General features: G+C 40.3%; 1 protein-coding gene across 1 annotated transcript; it reads left to right on the forward strand.

Annotated features, from left to right (window-relative positions):
- The first annotated feature begins 531 nt into the window (after positions 1–531).
- fpgs (folylpolyglutamate synthase) lies at positions 532–22759 on the forward strand. Its single transcript, XM_038733694.1, has 15 exons — positions 532–697; positions 4744–4872; positions 5033–5086; positions 5396–5460; positions 7364–7478; positions 12048–12125; positions 12428–12489; positions 14530–14632; positions 14767–14844; positions 14978–15125; positions 15438–15521; positions 15854–16004; positions 18039–18114; positions 20425–20491; positions 21366–22759. Exons 1-15 carry the CDS (start codon positions 551–553, stop codon positions 21740–21742), a joined length of 1734 nt encoding a protein of 577 aa, XP_038589622.1. The 5' UTR covers positions 532–550; the 3' UTR covers positions 21743–22759.
- Positions 22760–23065: the final 306 nt, after the last annotated feature.

A 23065-nucleotide genomic window follows, 5' to 3' on the forward strand; every position in this document is an offset into this window, starting at 1 on the left:
CATCACAACCAAAATTAAAGAGATACATCTGAAAATATTACACAATATGTCCAACAAGCTATTGTCTATTTATAGATTTCTAGATGCTGATAACAGATGTACTTTCTGCAAGACTGAACAAGAAAATATATCTAATCTATCTATTCTATTGGTTCATATTGTATTACATTTTGGAAGGATTGAGAATTATGTACAAATGCGTCCATCAATTGCCCTCAAGGACAATCATGAAATTATCATCGAAGTTAATGTAATGATAACAATGTATGCACGATTCTAAACTTTTCATTTTATTAGAGCAATGTCATGTTCTTAGTTCAACCCCATGTTTTAAATTGTTTCTAATTGAAATTGAATGTTAGTTTAACTTCTTAAATATGTAACAAATAAGAAATACATGTCAATAGATAAAATTCACTCAGTTGTTTTTGTGAAGTAGTTTGTCATGAAAATGTCTTAATCTTAATTTCCTTTGGCGCAACGTCATTACGTCTGTGAAGAAAACCTCCCATATTTGGCTGCAGCTTCCTGTGACAGCTCGACGCCCATCATGGTGTGCATGTCTCGCGTGTGGCAGCAGGGCTGCGCGTTTGCCGCGAGGCTCCGAAGGAAGGACTGTGCATGCAGGTTGGCGGGCCTTTCAGTCAGACTCTCCAGCACCAAAACGGCACCCCAGATACCAGGCATGGAGTACCAGGTAAGCCGGGTTACAGTCTCTTCTACCCGTGTTTGCAGCGGCTGCTAGCGAGCTAGCTAGCCACCAGCGCTACAACAAGTTTGCAATACAACCGCATTCACAACTGCTACAACTCTGACTGTACAGTTTGGAGATGGATAGAAACATGGCTGACAGGATCACACGGAACTACTTGAAGTAGCCGATTTAAGTTAGTTAACGGAGCCGAGTGACCATGTGCTAACAAATTAGCAGTTGGTTAGAGTGACTGTGCTATGAAAAGTTACGTTACAGTGTGGACAGAGCTGCTTACTATCTGTTACTGGCTCAACACGTCAAAGTGCAACCTGTGTGCTAACACGTGTTCTGAACCTCTTCTTTGATGACATATGAGAGTTTCACTTTAACGTGATGTGTGTTTACCTTTTTTGTCATCAGTGGTTGTGTTGTGTTTTCACTTAGTATTACTCACACTTCTATATCTTAAGTGATACAAGGAACTGTCAGGACAGTCACTAGAAAGACACTTGGCTTGTGTTCATTTATCGCAGTGTTAATGCAAATGAAGGTGATGCAGCCACATCCACTGCCAGCACAGCCACTCTCTGGCAAGGTTGATGTTTTATAATGCACATGTCCATTACAATTAAATGTGACTCAGCCATAATTGATGGGATTGTTCTCCACGCTAATCAAGGCGACTAAAGATTGTTTTCATTATTGAATGAGATTTCTTTTTTGGTTTATGGTTTGGTCCATAAAATGTCAGAAAACCGTAACCAATGTCCATCACAGGTTCCCAAAGTTGATGTAGTAGGTCTAACTCTGCGTTGCGTTATGTAGAAAGCCAGGACACACTTTATTATCTTGGAGCAGTCAATTTGCCAACAGCAATAACCGCAGCAATGGTTTATTTTATTCAGAAACAGAACATTCAGTTTCCCTCACGTACATGTTCTCAGCGCATTTTTTATGTGGATTTCAGTGAAACTCAGCATTCGTACTGGTACTTTCGTTTTGCTGGCAGTGATAAACATAAGCCCAGTGAAATGTCTGCTTTTGCTCAACAGGGAATGTGCTGTAGATAGAATTATACCGGTAATTTTGGACATAAATATTGGTAAAGATATGTGTTGTATTCTTCTTTTAAAGGAATACTTGGGCTTTTTGGGAAATATGCTTATTTGCTTTCTGGCAGAGAGAAATAGGTTGATACCGCTGTCATACCCAGAGGTGGAAAGAGTACAAGAATACTCTACTTAAGTAAAAGTGTGATTACTTTGATGAACGTTTACTTAAGTACAAGTAAAATTACAGATATAAAATCTACTCAAGTAAAAAGTAGCTCATTTAAAATTTACTCAGAGTAAAAGTTACTTAGTTACTTTTTTAACCTCCTAAAAGAACTTATTTAAATTGATTTAATATCTTAATTATACAACTTATTTAATTAAATTGGATTCTCTTGCGAATTGATAAGGGAACAAAGCCATATGGCGCTTTCAATTTTATTTTGTTTGACCGATGAAAATAAAGAAATTTAATGTTAAAATGAGAAGTTTGAGAATGTTTTCGCTTCTTTAGGAAACTGTGGCTGAACAGATTAGACCCTAGCGGGCCCCACTGGACTGGGAAAATGGGAAACACTGGACTGTATAAGTCATATCCACATTTTCATTGTGGTAATTTTAATGGGATATCATAAGTACAATAAAGAACTAGTTACCAGCAAGTTGCTAATGCCAACCATGCATGCACTGATGTCTTTTTGGCTATTTGGAGCAAAGAATCTTTCCAAACTATGAAAACTTATTTTTAACCACCAATGGAAGTAGACTATTATTTAACTGACCTCTACATCAGGGGCCCTCAACTACATTTGTTCTAAGCAGACACTGTGGGGTTGGACTTTCAAAAATAATTGCCATATTACTGTTTACTATTTTCAGCTTTCTTAAAATGAACGGTTTATATCAGGGTAAACAGACTACTAAAATACATAGTAGGCCTAAATCCATAATGATGAATCTACATAGGCTACTAGACAGGCCTACTTAACTAGAAAATGCTCTCAGACCACAGCCAAGGAGGCAGTTCACTGAGGAGTGATGGCTAAAATCTGTAATTGTAAATGTAACTCTCTGATTGGCTTTAATCAACCGGTTTTGACGCTATGCGCCATTATTGTGCACGAGAGACCTGTAGTTAAGCCTATTGGTGGTAGCAGATGACTTTTAATAGCACATAGCACCGAAGTCCGGGAAGCTAAACAGACTAGTTATTGGTATTTTCGATAATTCTGTGAGCAGTCATGATCTGACTTTATGCTGCACACAACATGAGTCTGTGAACAGCGAAAGGAGTTGGTTACCTTGTGAGAAGGTGGAGGTGTGCAGCCTGTCGCCTGCAGCTCTTTAACAGCTCACTGCGTCTGCCACTGACTGTTGCATTACTCACTGCAGTATTTCAAACTGGTGCACTGTCAGAAAACTGTTAAGGGACGGTTGTCTTGTTGTGTAGATACATTTGTGAACAATAACAGCGGTCAGCGTTGATCTCGCTTACAGACAGATTGCATTTCCTGTGACTACTTCAAAATAAAAGTCAACTTGTGTTTCGCCAGTTAAAAGTTTTTAATGTGAAGCTGCAGCAGCAGGAAAGGGTCAGTTTGCATTGCATGCCCTACTTAAGGAAAAGTAAAATTAAAGATTTAAAAAACGACTTTAAAAAGGAAAGACCAACAGTCTGACTGACACTCAGCCCCAAGTCCATTAGTTTCTACTGAAGATGTAAATCCTTAAAAAGGCTGTATTTTTAAACAAACAGGAGGAAACAGTGCATTTGTGGGGGACTATTTTCAGTGGCGGATGAATGTGGTGCTCTAGTGAGTATTTGGGGCAGCAGGACGGTGTATGTGGGACTGAGTTAGAATAAACTACAGTGTGTGTTCATGGTGTTGAATGAACATGTGACCCAGTGCAGCAGTGAGGCTCCTTGATGGGTTTTAATGGCTCAGAGGAAGAAGAGACATCAGGCTGTGATACACACACAGGACCTGTTAGTAGAGACAGTCGTAGGTTTGAGTCTGCACTAGATGTTCACAATATTGGCAAAAATGTGATATTGATCATGAATTTTGCTAAACCGATTCTACTTTTGATATTGTTAAACATATGTAAAAACACAAGTTGATGGGCCTGTTTCTGATACACTGTTGCATCTCTGAGCCACACATCTTCTTACTTTTGTCCATTCTTTTCTTTCACTCCTGTGACTCACGTCGCTTTTCTTTATTCGTTTCTCTCCCGCTCTCTCGTCACTCAAAAGCTGTCGTATGCACACACATCACGTGCTATGCTCCATAGCACATGTTTGTGTAGTGGACCCATGCACTCACACTTGCATATGACAGCGCAACTGGCCTGAGACACATGATCGTATAGCTGTTTCAAAATTGAACACAACTAAGCCCCACAGCTACGGATGCATCTCTCCACTAAATAAACAGAATATTGCATACTTCCTATGACAGTTACGATGTTACACTGCACAAAGTGATATTTGTAAAAAATGATATTGAGTCAATACATTGTGCACATGGGATTTGTGTAATATCTTGCAGATTGTTTGCTTTGTCTGACCAACAGTCCAAAATCTAATCAATTTACAATGCTGGAAAACAGAAAAGTTAGAAACGGTGAATGCTTGGAATTGTTCTCTGAGAAATGATAGATTTTTCTGTTGATGGACTAATTGATCAATAGGCCAATCATTTCAGCGCAATGATCCGGGTCCAGCATGAGGAAATGATTTCCTTTTTACATTATGGAATTAGTTGTAAGCTGGCCCAGTCAGTCAACTCATGGATAAGCACTGGTCTTAAATACCAGCTACTTACTGTAAGACAGCCAGTCATGATGCTCTTGTTACATAGCAAAATGTCCCAGGCAGGATGTGTGAATGGGGTTCAAGCTTCTGTCCTGTACTGTGTAGATTATGGTGGTTTGTGTTATTTTTATTTTTTTTTAAGCATGCTGTTCTGAAACCATTCTCTGCTTTTGCCGCAGGATGCCATTTGCACTCTGAACACACTACAGACCAACGCCAGTGCTCTGGAGCAGGTACGACGAGAGCGGAGCCACCCTCAGCAGCAGCTCCAGGCCATGAGAGCCTTCCTGGAAAGAGGCGGCCTGACAGTGAGTCAGTTATATCAGCTCAAATAGTACACAGGGCATGTTTGTAATGTAATACTGATGACTTCAAGTATTATCAACAATGTTATTATTTAACATGATAAGTATTTCCTTTAGTCTTATCTAGTTTAGTCTTCTGTGTGTGTGTGTGTGGTTTTTAAAGGTGGAAGAATTAGACCATCTCAATATCATTCATGTGACTGGAACAAAGGGCAAGGTGAGCTGACTAGACACACAAGCTGCATGTTGGTGTGTGTTGCATGTTGCATTTTAAAGGCCCAGTTTGTAATTCTTTAACTACGTACAGACGTATTCACAAATAGAACGGAAGAGTTTTGATCTGGCTTAACCTTTGTCTACATTTAGGTCATAGTGTTCGGTTTAATATTTAGCTCCTAGCTCCCATTATGCAAGCTCTAAGAAAAGGTCACACAAACATGATTTCAAATGTCAGTTTATTCACTAAATGACACAAACTATTGTGACAGCTGTAGGAGGGCGGCCTCTAACTATGTTTATCTTTCAGGGGTCAACATGTGCATTTACTGAACAGATTTTGAGAAATTATGGCTTCCGCACAGGATTTTACAGGTAAAACATTGTATGAATATTACGATGATATTGGCAGTACATGAACATCAGGCTGTTAGTTATGTAGAAACCAGAGATAGTTACCAAATCAGGATGAAAGAATAGTGGAGTATTGCAGTTAACACCATAACTGCCTATTCCTCAGACATCTTTTTCCAGTGCTGGAACTTAATGACCTGTAACGTAAGGTGTGGTCATTGGCTGTGCTCTGTTCGGTCATGCCAGCACTGCTTGTTATATAGTGGCGAGAGTGGGGGAAACCTGTTTAAATGGAATGCAGGTGGCATGACGTTGAATCTCTGTCAACTGATAATCAAACTGCAGCAGATGGCTTACAGCTTGTAAACACTGGCAAAGATACCACAGCACCTTTTGGATTCAGATGTTACATGTCACGATGGTGTTGGTACACATCGTATAAGGTTTACTTGCCACACAGAACCATTGATTGAGTTTGGAAAATAGGTGGTATCTGCTGAACTGAAAGTGAATTGAATTCATGACATTGTGTGAATACAGAATGTGCTGGGCATTACGCGAGGTCTCTGTCCTCCATCACCAATAAGGTGTAATTTGTCCCACCCTGGCAGGTGCAACAAAACAGGAGAGAAGATGTAAGTCAGACATAAACTAGAAGCGTGGTTTAAAAAAAATTGTTGCTGCAATTTTCTACTCCGATACTCTGTGCTTCCCAGTTTGCACATTTATCTTCTAAAGATGTTCCCAGGTGATTCCTACCTGTGGGCATCTAATATTTAAACCATTATGCAAAACAGTAACACAATAATAATACTGTGGGATTTTGCCATCATTAAAGTAAAGCAAATCCTAAGTAGGCTGTGCGGTATCAGGGTAACGGACTTTCACGAATAAAGATGCTCCTTTTTCTACTAAACCCACACGGAGATGATGTATTGTAGTGGATGTCCTCAACATTGGTGGGCGACGCCTTGCAAAACTGCCTGACATCATCTACAATGCGACTACCGCCTTCCCTTTTCCAGCAGTAGGTAATCAACACATGAGCGTTAGCTGCAGCTTTTATTCGCTGACAAACTGTAACCTACACTGTACATTTACTGCTTTACTTCTCAGCTTTTTCTCTGCTCCGCTGCATTCACCTGCTGCTGCGTCACTTCAGCTCAGACACACCTACTATACTCACAGAAAGGAGCTACTTGGACTAGTTGAGAGAAAAATGCTTCTGACCCTGTTTGGGAGTATTTTGCATTTAGTCCTGATGATTAAGGTGAGCCAGCCAACATGGAGATCAAGATCAGCTAAGATCCATAGCTGAAGAAGCCTTTTGGAAGAGAGGCAAAATATCTTCAAGCAACCTCAGCCAGGTCCAGTTGTTCTTGATTTTATCCCACCTTGGAGAGCCACTACAGATGAGGCTGTGTGCACATCATATCCGTTTTAGCTCACTGACTTGTTGATATTCGCAGTGGCAACAAGTGTCATTGGGTTCTCCAGCAAGAATGTATGGAAGAAGGCTCTTATTCCTTGTGTTCATTATTTTATGGCCCATAAGTATTTAAACCCAGCAAGATTTGTATAAGGAGGCTAACTGCATGTGAGACACACAGCACTGTAGGCTAGACAATGTGCTGTTAATTCTCCCATTTCACTCAGAATACTGGAATCACACTTTCACAGTGAAATCTAACCTTATGCACTCAACAATACTAATAATAATATTTTGATCAGCTTCATTTGTTTGGTCATCCAGTAAAGGACGACACAGGACATTATTGATGCCTTGAAACAGGTCTCTTACTTATTATGTTATGTACACCTGCAATAACATGCTTAACATTTATATTATGCATGTTGCCATGTTATTTCCTTCTACTCAGCCAGTGAAAAGTGGCTAAACACTGCTTTTTCTTCTTGGTTGCAGTTCCCCACATTTGGTCCAAGTCAGGGAAAGGATTAGAATCAACGGACAGCCCATTGGAAAAGAACTCTTCACTAAATACTTCTGGCAGGTTTATGGACGGCTGGATGAAACTAAGGTAGGTCATGTAACAAGGCAAGGTTGCATAGTTGCAAAACACAGCTCCTTCTCAGTTTTAAATGTAACTGTTGTTTGTAAATAGCCTGGCTGGAAAGAAACTTTACTGCCAGACTAACCCTGGCTATTCATTCACTTCACTCAGTGAACCTATTCAATGGATTAACCATTAATTGTCTAAAAGCAACGGCTGGCATTCCAAGGAGGGCTGGACGATTAATTGAAAAGCAATCGAAAACAAAATTCAGACCCTCTAAATGACGTAATTTTCAGTTATCTCGGTTTTTTAATCCTGTTCCCCCACTGTGTGTGTATTCATGTATTTTCCCCTTAAAAACATACTACAGCGTTTGTGGTCATGTGAGTCTGGCTTGTCCAGTCGTACTCAGCTTCCAGACCAGAGTCTGGAGCACAGCGAGATGTTAGCTAGTGCTAACCGGCTACACTTTCCAGCAGTTGTGGAAACAACAGACACTTTGATTTTATTGTGTGGATTGAGAAAATCATAAGCAGCACATTGATATTATTAACTGTGTGAGATGTTAGTAGTGGCGCTCTTCAGCAATGGCAATGAGGCAAATATAGGGGGAACATGTGTGTTATGTGCACGTCAACATGTCGTTATCGAATAACATTTAGATAATCGATTTTTGACATCTGTGAATGGGGAAAAATGTCCCACCTGTAATTGAGTGTATTTGCAGTAGCTTCAAACCTTGCCAATGACAAAACAAAAACAAAATAATCATTAATCGTACTAGAGGTAGTAGTAGAAGAATTAGAGGAAGTGTTCAATTAATGGTGATTTTAGATTTTAGGTCTTATCGGCCAGGCCTAGTTCCAAGCAGTGATTTCTGTGGCATTATATCGGACTGTGCATCATGTTGCTTTTCCCATTCTGAGTGGAACTAGCTTATTATCAGGGCTGGAGGTTATAATTGAGTCTGGTAGAAAATGAGAACCCTCATGTCAGGAGGAGCATGACCCTCATGTGACGCACTTTGGTCACATTACCAGCATTCAGTGTGCAGTTTGACTCCTTAAATACTTTGGACACATTGACGGTCATTCTTTTTCTAAAAACGCATACTATGTGAAGTAGAGAAGTGATGTCACTCTGAGACATTCAAGGAATCTCGATAAATCACTCTTTTATAAATAACTCGAAATAGGACATCTTAGCATTTAGGGACTTCATTCAGAAGTTGAATCCAATTGGAGATTTTTTTTTTTGGACTGTAAATTTAACATTGACACATTATCACCCCATAAAGTGGGTATGGCTAATGTGTTGGCACACAGTTGCCACACAAGACAAAGACTAACATTATCATTAATTTGAATTAAATCGTGTCTCCTCTGTTCTTTCAGCTCTGTTTTGGTCTCCACCAACTCCAGTGAAAAATATCTTGCTAACTTTTTCCCTGTGCTGTTTGGTGCTGATAGTTTAATTCACAGTGGGTTTATCTGAGCCTTTTCTCTAAAAACAGAAGTGGCTAGTAACAAAATAAGGTTCTGAGATTTTTTGTTTATGATATATTGGAATTGGCTATGTGTTTCTGTTAGTGGTAGTCTGTTAGGAGACTACCACTTAAATTTTCTAGATGTTTCTTGATCGCCCTCGTGTTAAAAGTAATTTCTGCACTGCTACTGTCATGGTAATGTAACATTACACCATGCATCGTTATTAGATACCCGAGCACAAAAGTGCCAGGAACATCTTATTTTTGGTAAGATTATTATTTGAATTTGGTAACACATTTTGGAGGAGTTTTAGGATACCCGAAAACTCCCCGGCAGCCAGCAATTTTGAATTGAAAATTAAATTTCTCTTCAGATGGCATTGCTGCGGCAACAAATTTTGATATTCCAATGTTAAAAACAAATAAGTAAGCGTGCTAACAGTGTTTTGAAATAAGGAACTGTGACACGTCGACCAGATCTTTTCCACGCTTCATGTTTGATAAATGCAGTGTCTAATTCAGAGCCGTGTCACCGAGACCCGACTGTCGCTTCCCTCAAGGCGTGCGTGGGGGAGAGGGTCCTTTACGAAATTTGGGAGGCAGATGTATCATGTGCAGACAAGAAGAAGAAGCTGCTGTTTAGAGCAATATCCTCAGCCATTTTGAAATGAAAATGCAATTTTAAGGGACTTTTGGTACTTTATAAGTTCCTCCTTGAGAGTTAATCGAAATGACTTCAATTTTGGGCAGTGCCTTTTTAAACCTTTTGTGATGTTAAATTGTGACGCTTTTTAGTTTCCTTTGAACCGTGTTGTTGTAGTGTTAAATTTCACTGTTTTGATGTTTCACAATTTGTACCTGTGCACATCATCAGATCTTTTCCAAATTTCACATGTTTGCTAAAAGGGCCTGGGCTGGGGTCATTGTCATTCTGCCCACTAGGTAGGATCAGCCACACCCCCTCCTCTCCACCACAGAGAGCTGAAGCGAGGATAGGCCATACGAACTAACACACAGAGGGAGACAGACGCATGATAAAATGCAAATTACAGAGGAGGGAGAAAAGGGGAGAGGCTGAATGTCCTTGGGGACCAATATCCACAACAATGACAAGATTTAACTCCTCCTGCAGTGTCCATTATTCATGAAAATTCTGAATCAAAAGAACTATGGTGCCAGGGTGCGGCACACTGTGTCGTGCAAGGGCTCACTCTTCGCTGCTTGCTGCTATAATATCATCACATTGCACTAGGAAATTGCACAATTCTTAAAAAAAAGTGGTATTATGCTTTTTGGCTTTTCTCCTCTCCTTTATTGAGCCATCTACCTTTTTTGTGCATGTAACAGGTTTGCAAAGTGAAAAAGCCCAAAGTCCAGTCCAAAGGGAGTTCCCATCTCCCACAGAAAGCTCTGCTCTGAACTGCCTTTTGTTACAGATTAATAACTCACCACTCTGAAACTCTTGCTCCAGTCCATGTTGCCAAGCTGGTCGGCAACATGTACAGCTGAACCGAAGCCGTGTTTACCGGCTTCTCACTGACCCGCCCTACTCTGCTTCTGATTGGCCAGTAGTCCTTAACTAGGAACTGAGCATGTGCAACTCCCAATAAAGATCATTTAGAGACAAGATGTATCACTCCATAGCTAAAACGAAGCCTTCAACACAGGGTGAAAAGAGGAGCTGCAGCAATGTGCAGTATGACAAAAAAGATGGTGTGTTTTTTTTTTAATTAAACCATGTAAACCTGTTCTGGTAAAACCCCTAAATAACATTTTGAACCTGGAAATGAGCATACTACCACCTCTTTAAATAAACTACTAGGGCTGGACCCAAATATTCGAACACTTGATCGTTGGGTAAACATTCAAGTTTTTTTGCTCGCCTGACCTACGCTGACATCAGTGAACATAACGCTCCAGTTCACATCAAAGGGAAAACAAAATGAAGCCCTCAGCTGTGTGAGAGCACTTTAAACAGCAGTGTGGAAATTTCCTACATTTTAAAATTAATCAGTAAACTGTTGGTTGGAAACAAACAACATAACGAACCCATTTAAATAACTATATTAGACAGATTGTAGAAGAAGAGCATTTAGGCTAGTCGCTTTAATTAAAGTTAAAAGTGAATTTGCATACACGTGTTAGATTTAGTTCGGCTACCAGAAATACGGCTCATCCCCCGCAATAAATATTCCCCTTTAATGTAAATCCTCTCTTCCTTAGTCTGCTAGCCTTGCCATAACAAAGTTAAAAACAAGTTTTGGTAATAATCACTTAGTTATTAGCCCACGCTATGAGAATAAATAAACAGAGCGCTCTTTCTGTCTCACACATGCGCACACACAGACAGGCACACTTCTTGGGCATTTATCCTCCTGCTGTTCTGCTTCTATTAAATACACAGCTGTAGCTCGTGAAATGACAGCCTGCTTATCAACACACGTTTAAACAATCGGCATAACGGGACCTGACGAAGCGTCGAAGCTTCAAAGCTCAAAAAATGACATTTCGGGACAGCCCTATAAACTACTAATATCATTATTCTAACTGGCTTTGTCTCTTTCACGATGATTATTGAACAAAATATGAATACGTTTTTGATATGAATTTGAGAAATTGTTATATTAATCCAGTAATTAAAAAAAAAAAAAGCTTTAGAATAATCTAAATTAGTCAATAACTTAATTGATTGATCTAATGATTCTTTTTTCAAATAAGAAATAATCATGGCTGAAAGACTCCAGTAACCTCTGTAGAGCGGAGAGGAACTGGGGCGTCTAATAGTAATTCTCTGTGGGTTTGTCACTACAAGCAACACCTTTCACATTACAGTCATCAGAATTCTTGTTAAGAGAAATATATTGATGACTGCGCTTTTACACCACTATGTGTGACATTAGGAATCGTCTTACTTCCACACAGTTGAGATGTCAGACTGGCAGCAAACCCATAAACGGCACCTGCAACTTTCACCAGGGTTGTCTTTTTGTTTAGTTTGTTTCCTTTCGATTTTTAGACATATTTATTGTATCAAGATCATTAGAAAGATGATGTAGTTAGAAGTATTCCACACATAGGGGCTTTGATGTGTTTTTTGACCCCTTCAGAACGCCCATGGAGGGACGATGCCGGCATACTTCCGTTTCCTCACCATCTTGGCCTTCCATGTGTTTCTTCAGGAGAAGGTAAGTTGGCAGGCCTGTGTTGCCTTCATCAGCAGCCCGCAAACAGGAATCCAAAGTGTTTTGGGGAGTTATACATAATTCTCATCATTTGACACTGATGTGAAACACTCGCCTTAGTCCCAGCCATTAGATTCGAACCTGATAAGTTTGATGTTTTCTGGCCTGTAGAAGATTCTTTGCACCTGTGTGCAGCAGACTAATGAACTAACATCACCATCCTCCAGTCTGCTAGCAGAGCAAACAGTTTTATTACTTAAATTACTAACTTGCCTCAAATCTAAACAACTCTGCCCTTTGTCCAGGTGGATTTAGCTGTAATTGAAGTTGGGATTGGTGGAGCATATGACTGCACCAACATTATAAGGTAAGACTATTTATAAGGCTGCTGTCACTTGTAACTGACTTACCTTCTTCAAACTGGAAATAGAGAGTTAGTATTTGGTTATCTTTACATTCTTGATCACATTTTATTCAGACTTGATATATTTATATTGCTTAAATGACTCAAGTTTCAGAACATACTTCAGATCAGGGACTAGTGAACAACGATTGTTTGTTACAAAAAAAGTAGCATTAATATGTTCAACATTCAAGAATTAATCTTTAGCTTTGTGTGCGTGACTGACATGTCAATTTGATACAGACACACAGGCAAATTCTGCCTTCATGAAGGTTACAATGTTCAGTCATTGACTATAGAAAAGACTGTCAACATGTGAGCATGTTATTATTCCTGACGAGCCATATATCACTGCTACTCTCCCATATTAACAGAATGTTGACATTAAAGTTTAGTTATGATGTGAGGTGTCATCTAAGGTTATTTGCTTATTAAATATTCACTACATGGGAATAGTTTCCAAAGTGGACATACCTACCTTAAACCCGACACAAAGCTTCCATCGGTTTACGATCATCGCAGTTGTCTTTTTCACGCCCATTGCCCGTGTTGTGCACCCATCTTCTCGGCCATGACCGTATTGATCTTACAAGGAAGTGTGGTCAGCACATTGCTAATGTGAGGCAGTAGAAAGGCATTACGCCAGTGACCAAGTAAAACCTGGTCTAAAGTTTTCCTACTATTTAAAGGGTGCATTATTGAGAAAATAAGTTGCGTCTTCATAGAAGGGTTCTAGTGATGCCCAGATGGAGATCCATGATGAGAATCTCCCATTCCACACAGCTGTTCACTGGATATGTCCTCTTTTTCAGACCATTCTCTGTAAAGCCTGGAGATGGCTGTGTGTGAAAATCCCAGTAGATCAGCAGTTTCTGAAATACTCAGAGCAGCCCGTCTGGCACCAACAACCATGCCACGTTCAAAGTCACTTAAATTCCCTTTCTTCCCCATTCTGATGCTCGGTTTGAACTTCACCAAGTTGTCTTGACCACAGCTACATGCCTAAATGTATTGAGTTGCTGCCATGTGATTGGCTGCAGCTATTTTTGTTAACAAGCATTTGAACAGGTGTACCTAATAAAGTTGCCGGTGAATGGATGAAGCCTAGGCTGAGGCCTACATTATCTAACGAGCCCTCCCAAACTGCCAGCTCCAGCAGGAAACAGCCAACGAAGCCACAGCAGAAAGAAAGGGAGGAATCGTAACACTCAGGATCTAATGTTAATTAATGTGTTCTACTCGTCCAAAAGGTCTCACACAGTCCAGGTTCATAAAGTAAACTAGTTTGGCGTAAAGCAGCTGTGCTCCAGATCAATCCTGAGCTCCATCAGAGCGTCTAAAAATGCATTTCAGAAGCTAAAAGTTTCATTCTGTTGCCTCTGGAGAGTCAAGTTTATAACTACAGTTTTTAAGTTTGCAGCTTAAATGTCCCATGATACTTGCTGGCATGTATTGTTCCTCCCCTGGTCTTTTGTTATACAGTATGGCAGCATAATCTACTGACCTGACATTATGTGACTTGTCAGAATTAATTAAATTGGAAAAACATTGAACTTTGTTTCCACCGCTCTGGACTTTTTTGCCAGTCTTCAGGACTGAAAATGAGAATCTCTGCTCCAGAGTGTGTCAGTACACTGTGACTTCACTGATTGGTGTGGTTACATGTGCAAAAGAAAGAGAGGGCAGTGAAACACAGCTTTTCAGCCTACTGTTCAATTTCTCTGAAAAGGTTCTCTTGTTTTTAAAGAAGAATAACGGAGTGGTTGGTGTGAGCAGTGATAGCTGCCATGCCAGACTGAGAGAAGCTCCAACTTATCACATATGTCAAATTATGAGGCTGACAAATCTGATAACACTGAGGGCCTTGCCAGTTACATATTGAAGTATACTATTGCTTGTCAAGATGATGGTACATTGTCACCATAAAGTTTTGTTTACAACTTTATCAGTGTTGAAATACAATTTCACCATTGTGTTTTCTCCTCTGTGCTTCTGGGTCACCAGGAGACCGTGGGTGTGTGGCATCTCCTCTCTGGGTATAGACCACACTCAGATTCTTGGAGATACCATCGAAAAGATTGCCTGGCAAAAAGGAGGCATTTTCAAGGTGTGCTGGCTGACTAAATATTTCAGTTACATACTTCAATTCATGCTTTGTGGAGAGACACTGAAGTCCTACAAAATAAAACTACACAGTATTTTTCTACGTCATCTCACTAGCTGTTGATCATGTGTTTTCAGCCGGGGGTTCCTGCCTTCACAGTGAAACAGCCAGAAGATGCGATGGCTGTGCTCAGGAACAGGGCTGAAGAGAAACAAGTAAGTGAGCGTTCAGACTAATGTTTTCACTGTCACATCACAGTAAAATGTAAAGGTTTAAATAAACATAGTTGTTAAAATCTCTCCCCCAGCTGTTCAGTTGAATGTAAAACAGTTTAACCTGTTGTTTTAGTGTCCTCTGTGGGTGTGTCCAGAGCTGGAGGACTACCAGACAGACTGTGGACCTTTGCGTCTGGGGCTGGCAGGGCAGCACCAGCACTCAAATGCCTCGCTGGCCCTCCAGCTGAGTCACACTTGGCTACAGAAAAGATGCCTACCAGGTTAGACAGGACAGGAACAGCCATTTGGCTAGGCTAGACATAAAGAGGCCACAGCAGCCTTCTTATAAAACACAATAAATGTATTGCTTAATTATCATCCCTTGGCCACAAAGGAAAAAGTTTGATAACAGAACACTGTTAATGAGCCTATATTTACTTGTCAGATCAGCCTTTAAAAATGTTCTCCCTCTTTGTGCCGTGCCAAAGAAGATTAAATAAAAAGTTCAACCATAATTACATTATGTTACAGCAGTGTTGTCTATTCCAAGTCTATAAAGGGCTTAAGGTTGTTTCATTTGTCTCTCTCAACAGATAAAAGCTATCTCTCCACTGGTGTTGACAACACAAGTGTACTTCAGGTGACTTCCTTCAAGCCCAGCCCCATCATGTTGAAAGGTGAGTCCTGAAGCACAGTCCCTGTTGAGAAGAGCAAATTTGGGGGGAGGGATAATTATTTGTCTTGAAGTACATCCCTTGTAAAAAGTAGACATGCAGTTAAGAAGAACAACAGCTGACATCTTAATTATGTAGAAATGTCCTGTTTCTGTTTCACCAGATTAATTCAGACAAATGCACACTAAAGCTCTTCAAATATCCGAGACCCATTGTGCTACTGGTAGTTGTGATATTTGGGCCTCAAAATCAATTAAAATCAAAGGGTTAGCATTTCACAGGTTAAATGTGACAACATCCAGTATGGTTATGTATGTTCTATGGTTTGGTCTCAGGGCTGGCAGACACAGAGTGGCCTGGAAGGAACCAGACTCTGAAACACGGAGCAGTCACCTACTTCTTGGATGGAGCTCACACCATGCGCAGTATGCAGGCCTGTGTACACTGGTTCAGAGAGACTGCAGCCCAGCATGAAAGGAATGCAAGGTGAACATCACTCCCCAATGACATGACTCTGTTGTACCTGCATCCATCAGGCTACCTGATGAAACTGTGTTTGGAGGTGATCATAGTACTGAACCCGGCAATTAAGGTGCCCTTATGTCCACTTTTTATTTTATACAATAATGAATTATCTTGATGTGTACAGGTTTACGTGTCGCGCTGTGAATGCAGATTTACTGTGTCTGCATTATGTATGTTCACTTTCCAATTTAAAAATGAGAAAAAATTGGTATATGCTGTAAGTAGCAGTACATGTTGTACTGCACTTACTGTCTGAACTAGACACATCCCTATCAATGTGTTAATCACATACAGATATATGTATCTGTAGATGCTAGTAGGTTGAAGAATTTGGAGTTCTATGTAGAAGAGGTTGGCAATATATTCACTTTATGCAACATCAAAGAAACCAGCACGTACATAGACAAGCATTTATTTAAAAGATAAATAAAAGCACAACATGTCAGATGACTCTTAACTAAAATGCACTAAACTAAAAGACAAAGAGGTGTGAGTGATAAGGAGAGCGTGTCTGTGCGAATGCGTGATCTGCACCATATGTTCAGCGTGCACGAACGCGGACACAAGTTGCAGACAAAGAAAGCACAATGAAGCAGAAGCTTTAAAGTTAAAAGGAGTTAGTTAGAATGCAAAGACTCTGTAGAGCACAACATTAATAACATCAGTCTAGCGGTGGTTGATGATTAAATGATGATGATTAAAGTAAGTAAAATCAAACATTAATTTAATACTTACTGAACATCTGTTATGGAAAAAAAAATCATATCACGATAATTATGGTTATTGTTTTATTGTCCAGCCCTAAGATCACAACAATAAAATCTGAACCACGGCTTCAGTTCCAGCATTTACTGAACCTGCAGCCTCGGGGATTTTAGAGAGGAATCTTAATTAATTAACAGGACAGTTTCTTAGGAGCCCATCTGTAGTCTATAATTGAATTATCCTAAGTGTTTTCACATATTTAGATTGGACTATGGTGTCCAAAAAATAGGGAGCCAGGTTGGGGTTAATAACCAAGAAAAAAAATCCTAGATGAAAGTTACAAGAAGAAAAATCGGAAATTCCCTGAAATTAATGTCATAAAAAATCGAAAATCATTCTGGTGCTTTCTTCTGAATATGCTGAATCCAAGGCAAAGTCTCTAAGGTGCATGAGAATGATTGTGAGCTAAACTCAGGAGTATTTCCTCACTGCTAAATCCGATTGCAAAGTTTAATATAACTTTCCAATGCATGCATAATACACGGCAGACGTGTGTGTGTGTGTGTGTGTGTGATGTTGCAGCCTTGCAAAGTGAAGTTTCTCTCATAAATGTGACTGTCAGAGAATATTCAAGTTTTTTACTTGTAGATTAATCTTGGAAATGTGTATCGGACTATTAACCCTCTCCACTGGCTCCTTTTTTTTTCTATTACAATGGACCTTATGTGCAGTTCTACCTTTACATCTTAATCATATTACACATAAAATAAGAGCCCATAAAATACATACAATAAGAACACTGTGAAGATAATTAGGCTACAAATTTACTCAATGCGATGCCAGCAAGTCTCCCTGGCTTTGTCAGCCGCCACCGTGTTAGATTTGGCCGTAAACGTGTCTTTAAACTCCTCATATCCTGACACAATCAACGTGCATTCTACTGTGGAAAATACGCAGCATGCACCGTTGTGAAAAGCTCTGCCTGCACGGCCGAACACACCCCTTTTATGAGAACGCGCACCAACTCCAATTGAGTTAACACGACTCAACTAACCAACATCTTATCCACGATCGTAGTACCGTTTAACTCCAGTGTAGCGGTCAGAGTTTGTCAACCCTGAGTTTACCTGATAACCCTGAGTTAACTCTGAGTAGGTTGAACTCCCTTTGTAGTACGGGCCACTGGCCTCTGCTTCTACTAAACAACCACTTGTTTACCACTTAACATTTTTCAAAAGGTTAAGCAATACTGATGTAAGACCTTGGCGTGTGTGTGTGTGTGTGTTGTAGTGGACCTGTAGCCAGAGTTTTGCTGTTCAATGCCACAGGAGAGAGAGACTCAGCAGCCATGCTGAAACTTCTGGTGGTGAGTACAACTGCTTTCAGCAATACAGAGAACAAGGTCATTGTCGTCACAGCTGTTAAGCTCAGTGTTGTTGTGGGTATTGGAGTGTGTATATGGATTGACTTGTAGAGAAAATGAGGAAACTGCAGCTTGGTTCTCTTCTATATTTGATTATTTCCCATGTTAATTATTATGCAATACATTATGGATTTTACAAACATTTTTTTTAAATGACAGGTTTTTAAGAATGGAGCGCATACTACTCTGCTGATAGAGGTAGACTCTCTGACTCTGACTTTAGTTGTCTCCATAATAAAAGTGAAAGGGGAAATAACAGATCATGAAAGAAAAATATTATATATATCGGAGCAGGGCAGACAATCACAGACAACACAGGCATGAAGTGAAGTAACTGAAACAAGAGGACAGAAGTATTTCAAAATAAAATGGGAAACAATGAATGAATGACATGAAACAAAGAAAAACATGACCTAGGAAGGAATTCTTTTTTTATCCCCGAGGGGTAAATAATTGTGCAGCACAAACGCATTAAAACTCAGAAGAACCACAATACACACAAACACTCACAGAAGCTGTTAGCTGTTAACAGTTATTGTTTAGTAAAACTAGTAAAATAAATCCACTACAATATCTTCCATCCATCGGCAACCGCTTATCCTGAGTACAGGGTCGCAGGGGGCTGGAGCCAATCCCAGCTGACATTGGGTGAAAGACGGGGTACACCCTGGACAGGTCGCCAGTCCATCGCAGGCACTACAATATCTTACTAAACATAGAAGCTCCAACTTTTAAAGTAACGAATGCCATGTATAATCACAGTGAGTTGTTTCAGAAACCAGTGGCAGCAGGGACAAAAGAGTGCTTTAATCGAGGTCTTTAACAGCAATCTTTGTGCAGATTTTCACAATGCATTGTAGTCTGTTCCTGTTCTTTACTGAAAGTGAGCCATACCAGCTGATAAAAGCAAACTTTCAATTTCACTAAGACAAGAATAAAACATTTTCATCAAAGTATTGTCCACGTTAAAACCACATAGTGCTTTCTTACACACCGCATCCACATGATGCTCAGCAGTCAGTTTGTTGTAAATCACTGTGCCCGGATGTTTATACTGATGGACAACCTCAGCCTGATCATTGAGGAATTCTGGGAAATACTGCGATGCCCAGAGGATTTTTCCCCAAAAAAGAACAATCTCCTTTATATTGGAAACGTTTATGTCCATCAAGGATGCCTTGCACCAGTCAGTGAACTCAGACATGACAGAACTATTGTCTGGGTCCATGCTATTGAGAAGTGACACGACGACAGAATCATCAGCAAACTTCAGGATGTGGCTCCCCACTTAATGGCTTTGACACGTTTGTGTACAAGAGATGCGAGAGGAAATTAGGATGTCTGATAAAATGCCACTTAAACCACACGTTGGGGCCTCCCCCGTTAGAAAGTCCATCAGCCAGCTTACAAGGCCAAGGTCAGTGTGGGTACTCATTCGCATTTCTGCAAAAATATAAGGCTGAATACAATTAAAAGCAGACGAGAAATCAATAAACTAGCTGCACCATAGTTTTTGCACCCTACGAGTGTGATTAAAACCCATGTAAAGAAGTGTGCATGTGGCATCTTCCACATGCACACTAGGGAGCAGGGGCTGGAGACCGAGGCCAAGGGGAACCTCAGGAGCAGACTGTGACACTTCCTGCTCAGAGCAGACATGGGATCACTCGAGAGCTCATCTTCAATGTTGTTCTTTGACTTCGCTGTAAGTTGACTGATACATGTGTCTTATTGTTCACTCCACAAAGAACTTATTTACCCCAAAGATGGCTCTTTAGAGCATTATGAATTAGGAGAAGTAAGAACAAAGCCAGATTCATATTAAATTGGCTATATTCAGTGTAGAAACCTCCATCTTTAAAGCTGGGGATGGCAATGTTGGAGAAACTAGATTTTGAAAGTATCCAACCAAACCCCCTCCCTTCAGGCCTCCCTCCACAGCCACTCCCCCAAAACACACATGCACAGTGAGGGCATAGGAAGAGTGCAGGCAGGCCGTGTTTGCTACAATCCTGCGACAGACACCACAGCATTTTATTTATTGATTCGTGTCAGATGTAAAGAGAATGTGAACTAATTAAACAAATAATGCCCATAGTGCCCACCCCAGCTTTAACCAGAAAATCTGATTGTCTTGCTCTGACATCATCTTTTCACCCTGGCTGAAGTAAGCAAGATCCCACCAGAAGGTTTGATTTGACAACATTGTTCAGCCAACTAATATAGATATTTGTGTGTCTTGCCTTTTTTCAGCCATGTCAGTTTGACTTTGCAGTGTTTTGTCCAAACATCACTGAAGTCATCGCTTCTTGCAATGCAGGTAAGATCATTGAGCATGTTGCTTTTGGCTGTTGGCAGCTAAAATCAATCTCTACCTAAAAGGGATCATACCAGTGATCTTTAATTCATCCACCCATTAGCTACACTTGCTTATCCTTACTAGAGGGTTGTGGGGGGCTGGCACCAATCCCAGCTTACATTTTTGGGCTGACACAAATAGACAGACAACCAGTCACTCTCACATTCACACCCACGCCAATTTCGATTCGCCAGTTAACCTACCCTGCATGTCTTTGGACTGTGGGAGGAAACCAGAGCACCTGGAGCTGCACCGGGAGAACATGCAAACTCTGGCCTTTAGCCTATTAACCACAAATCACATGTACTTTTCATGACTGCAAATTATTCAAAGCATTCTGTAGTTTTGAGAATGGCGTCTACAGGCAGGAAGTCTGTGGTTCATTTAAAGGAACAACAACCTTTTGGGAAATATGCATGTTTGCTTTATTTCTAAGCATTAAGAATAAGATAAGAAGACGGATACCAATCTCATGTCTCTGCTGAGAAGGAGTTAAGATGTGGTTAACCTTGCTAAGCATAAAGACTGGAAGCAAGATTAAAATATGCTGTATCCTGTTTGTTTTAATCCATACAAAATACAATTTGTAGTTTTGTGGGGTTGGGTTTGAAGTATTTCTAGACAAACAATATTTGCCCAGTGCTTCTTGTTCCACAAGAAATAGTTCAACCACATAAAAGTCATTTTTACAGTTTTGCTTATGTAAGAATGCAAAAAGCAAATAAGAATATTTCCCAAAATGCTGAACTACTGCTTTTACACTGAGAGATTTTAAAATGGCAGCTGTTTCCCAGAAAACCTGTTAACTTCATCCTGTCATTCCCACACCTCTCAGACCAGCAGAACTTCAACGTCTCAGTGGAGAACATGTTGACTCGCTGCTTGGACAATGAGAGGAGCTGGCGTCTCCACAACAGCCTGGGGGATAAAAAAGGTACACAGCTGCTCATCGAGGGCAGCCTGCCCCTGATCCCTGAAAAGAAGGCAGATGCCCTGGTGTTCCCCTGCATCCTCAGCGCCCTCCAGTGGATCACCCAGGGCAGGGATTCGGTGCTGGCAGACCCAACCAAAACAGTCTTACCAGTTAAACCCAGCATCATGGCCAAAGCTGCTGCGCTCTGCGATGCAGCCGAGATCCACGTCCTCATTACCGGAAGCCTCCACCTGGTGGGAGGAGTACTCAAACACCTCGACCCAGCTTCCTCCAAGTAAACGGACAATTAAGTTTAAAATAATGGATTCGCGCTCTGCATAAATACACAATTACCTTTTTATGGAAGAAAAATAATTTCTGTGTGTATAGATGAGGTTTTGTGATACTAGCTTTTTGTGTTTACCTGAAAGGGATTAGCTGTACCCAGGTTTCTCAGAAGCTTCCCTACAGTGGCAGATGCTTAGAGCAGGTTAGTTTGAACCAAGGCTGCTCCAAGCCTCACATCAAGCCAAGCTTCACCCAGAGCCTTACAGACGGCCGCACAAACGTGTGCAGCTCATGTCTTTAACTTAACTTGAAGCCAAATATGTTTACATGAACTGCAGAGGCTATATTCATGTACACCACAACATGAGCTGAGATGGCTAAACTGGTACTCTGATGCCACCTGGATGAACCAGAGTGGTGTGATGGTTATTACATTAATGGGCACCAATAAGTGCTACATGGACCACATGAAGTTATCAGCTTTCTGGTTTTAACTTATCTATTTGGAACACCTGACTATTACCTTCCAGCCTTTTTTTAAAAATGAAAACATTTTGCACGGTTTCTACTTATATTTTGTCAGGATTTGACAAAGTGCTTCTTACACATGACCTAGTCGTGTCTTTGTTGTAGATGTCTAAATATTCTGACAGGAGTGTTGGCATTCTGTGTAATCTGTTTAACACTGGAATTATATTAATATTTAAATGGGCCATTTCAATTTGCATTATCTGACTAATACATCGTTACTGTATGTAATAATAATAATAATGGTAGAAATTGAAACTGTATAAAATGCACATATCACTGAGGTCAGTGAAGCTAACAGAGGCCATCAGCTTCACATCGTTCACCCTCTAACCTCAGATGAGTTTGAAATTGAATTTCGGTATAAAACAAACTACACTGACTACACTTGAATGTCCCTGTGGACCCATTAAAACACGAAATGCACTTAAATGGAACTTGTCAAGATGAAATCTGCTTAAATTGTAATTGAGTCAATTAAAAAAAATTGTCCACCCTTGTTTTTGAATATTTTTGGTCTGTCCTTCGTGGCCCAAAAAACATAATGTGTCTTACTTGTGTAGACGCAGTCCTTTTCCATTCATTGGGATTGAGAACTTTTGGAGCATATGTCCTATTTATTCCACAATTGGCAACAGAGCTATCTTCCGACAGTCATCTCTTTCATCCAGGCCGCTCACCAACAATAAAGCTCTCTTTACTTCTTGGTGTACTTAACATACTATAACATTAATGCAATATATTGTAATCACACTTGAGTGATACACACTGGGAATATTGTCCTGGTGTATATGTAGCAGGTTATC

This window comes from Micropterus salmoides, unplaced genomic scaffold (genome assembly GCF_014851395.1).
Source record: "Micropterus salmoides isolate LMB-PRFRI ecotype aquatic unplaced genomic scaffold, ASM1485139v1 Ms_hic_scaffold_20, whole genome shotgun sequence".
NCBI classification, from domain to species: Eukaryota; Metazoa; Chordata; class Actinopteri; order Centrarchiformes; family Centrarchidae; genus Micropterus; species Micropterus salmoides.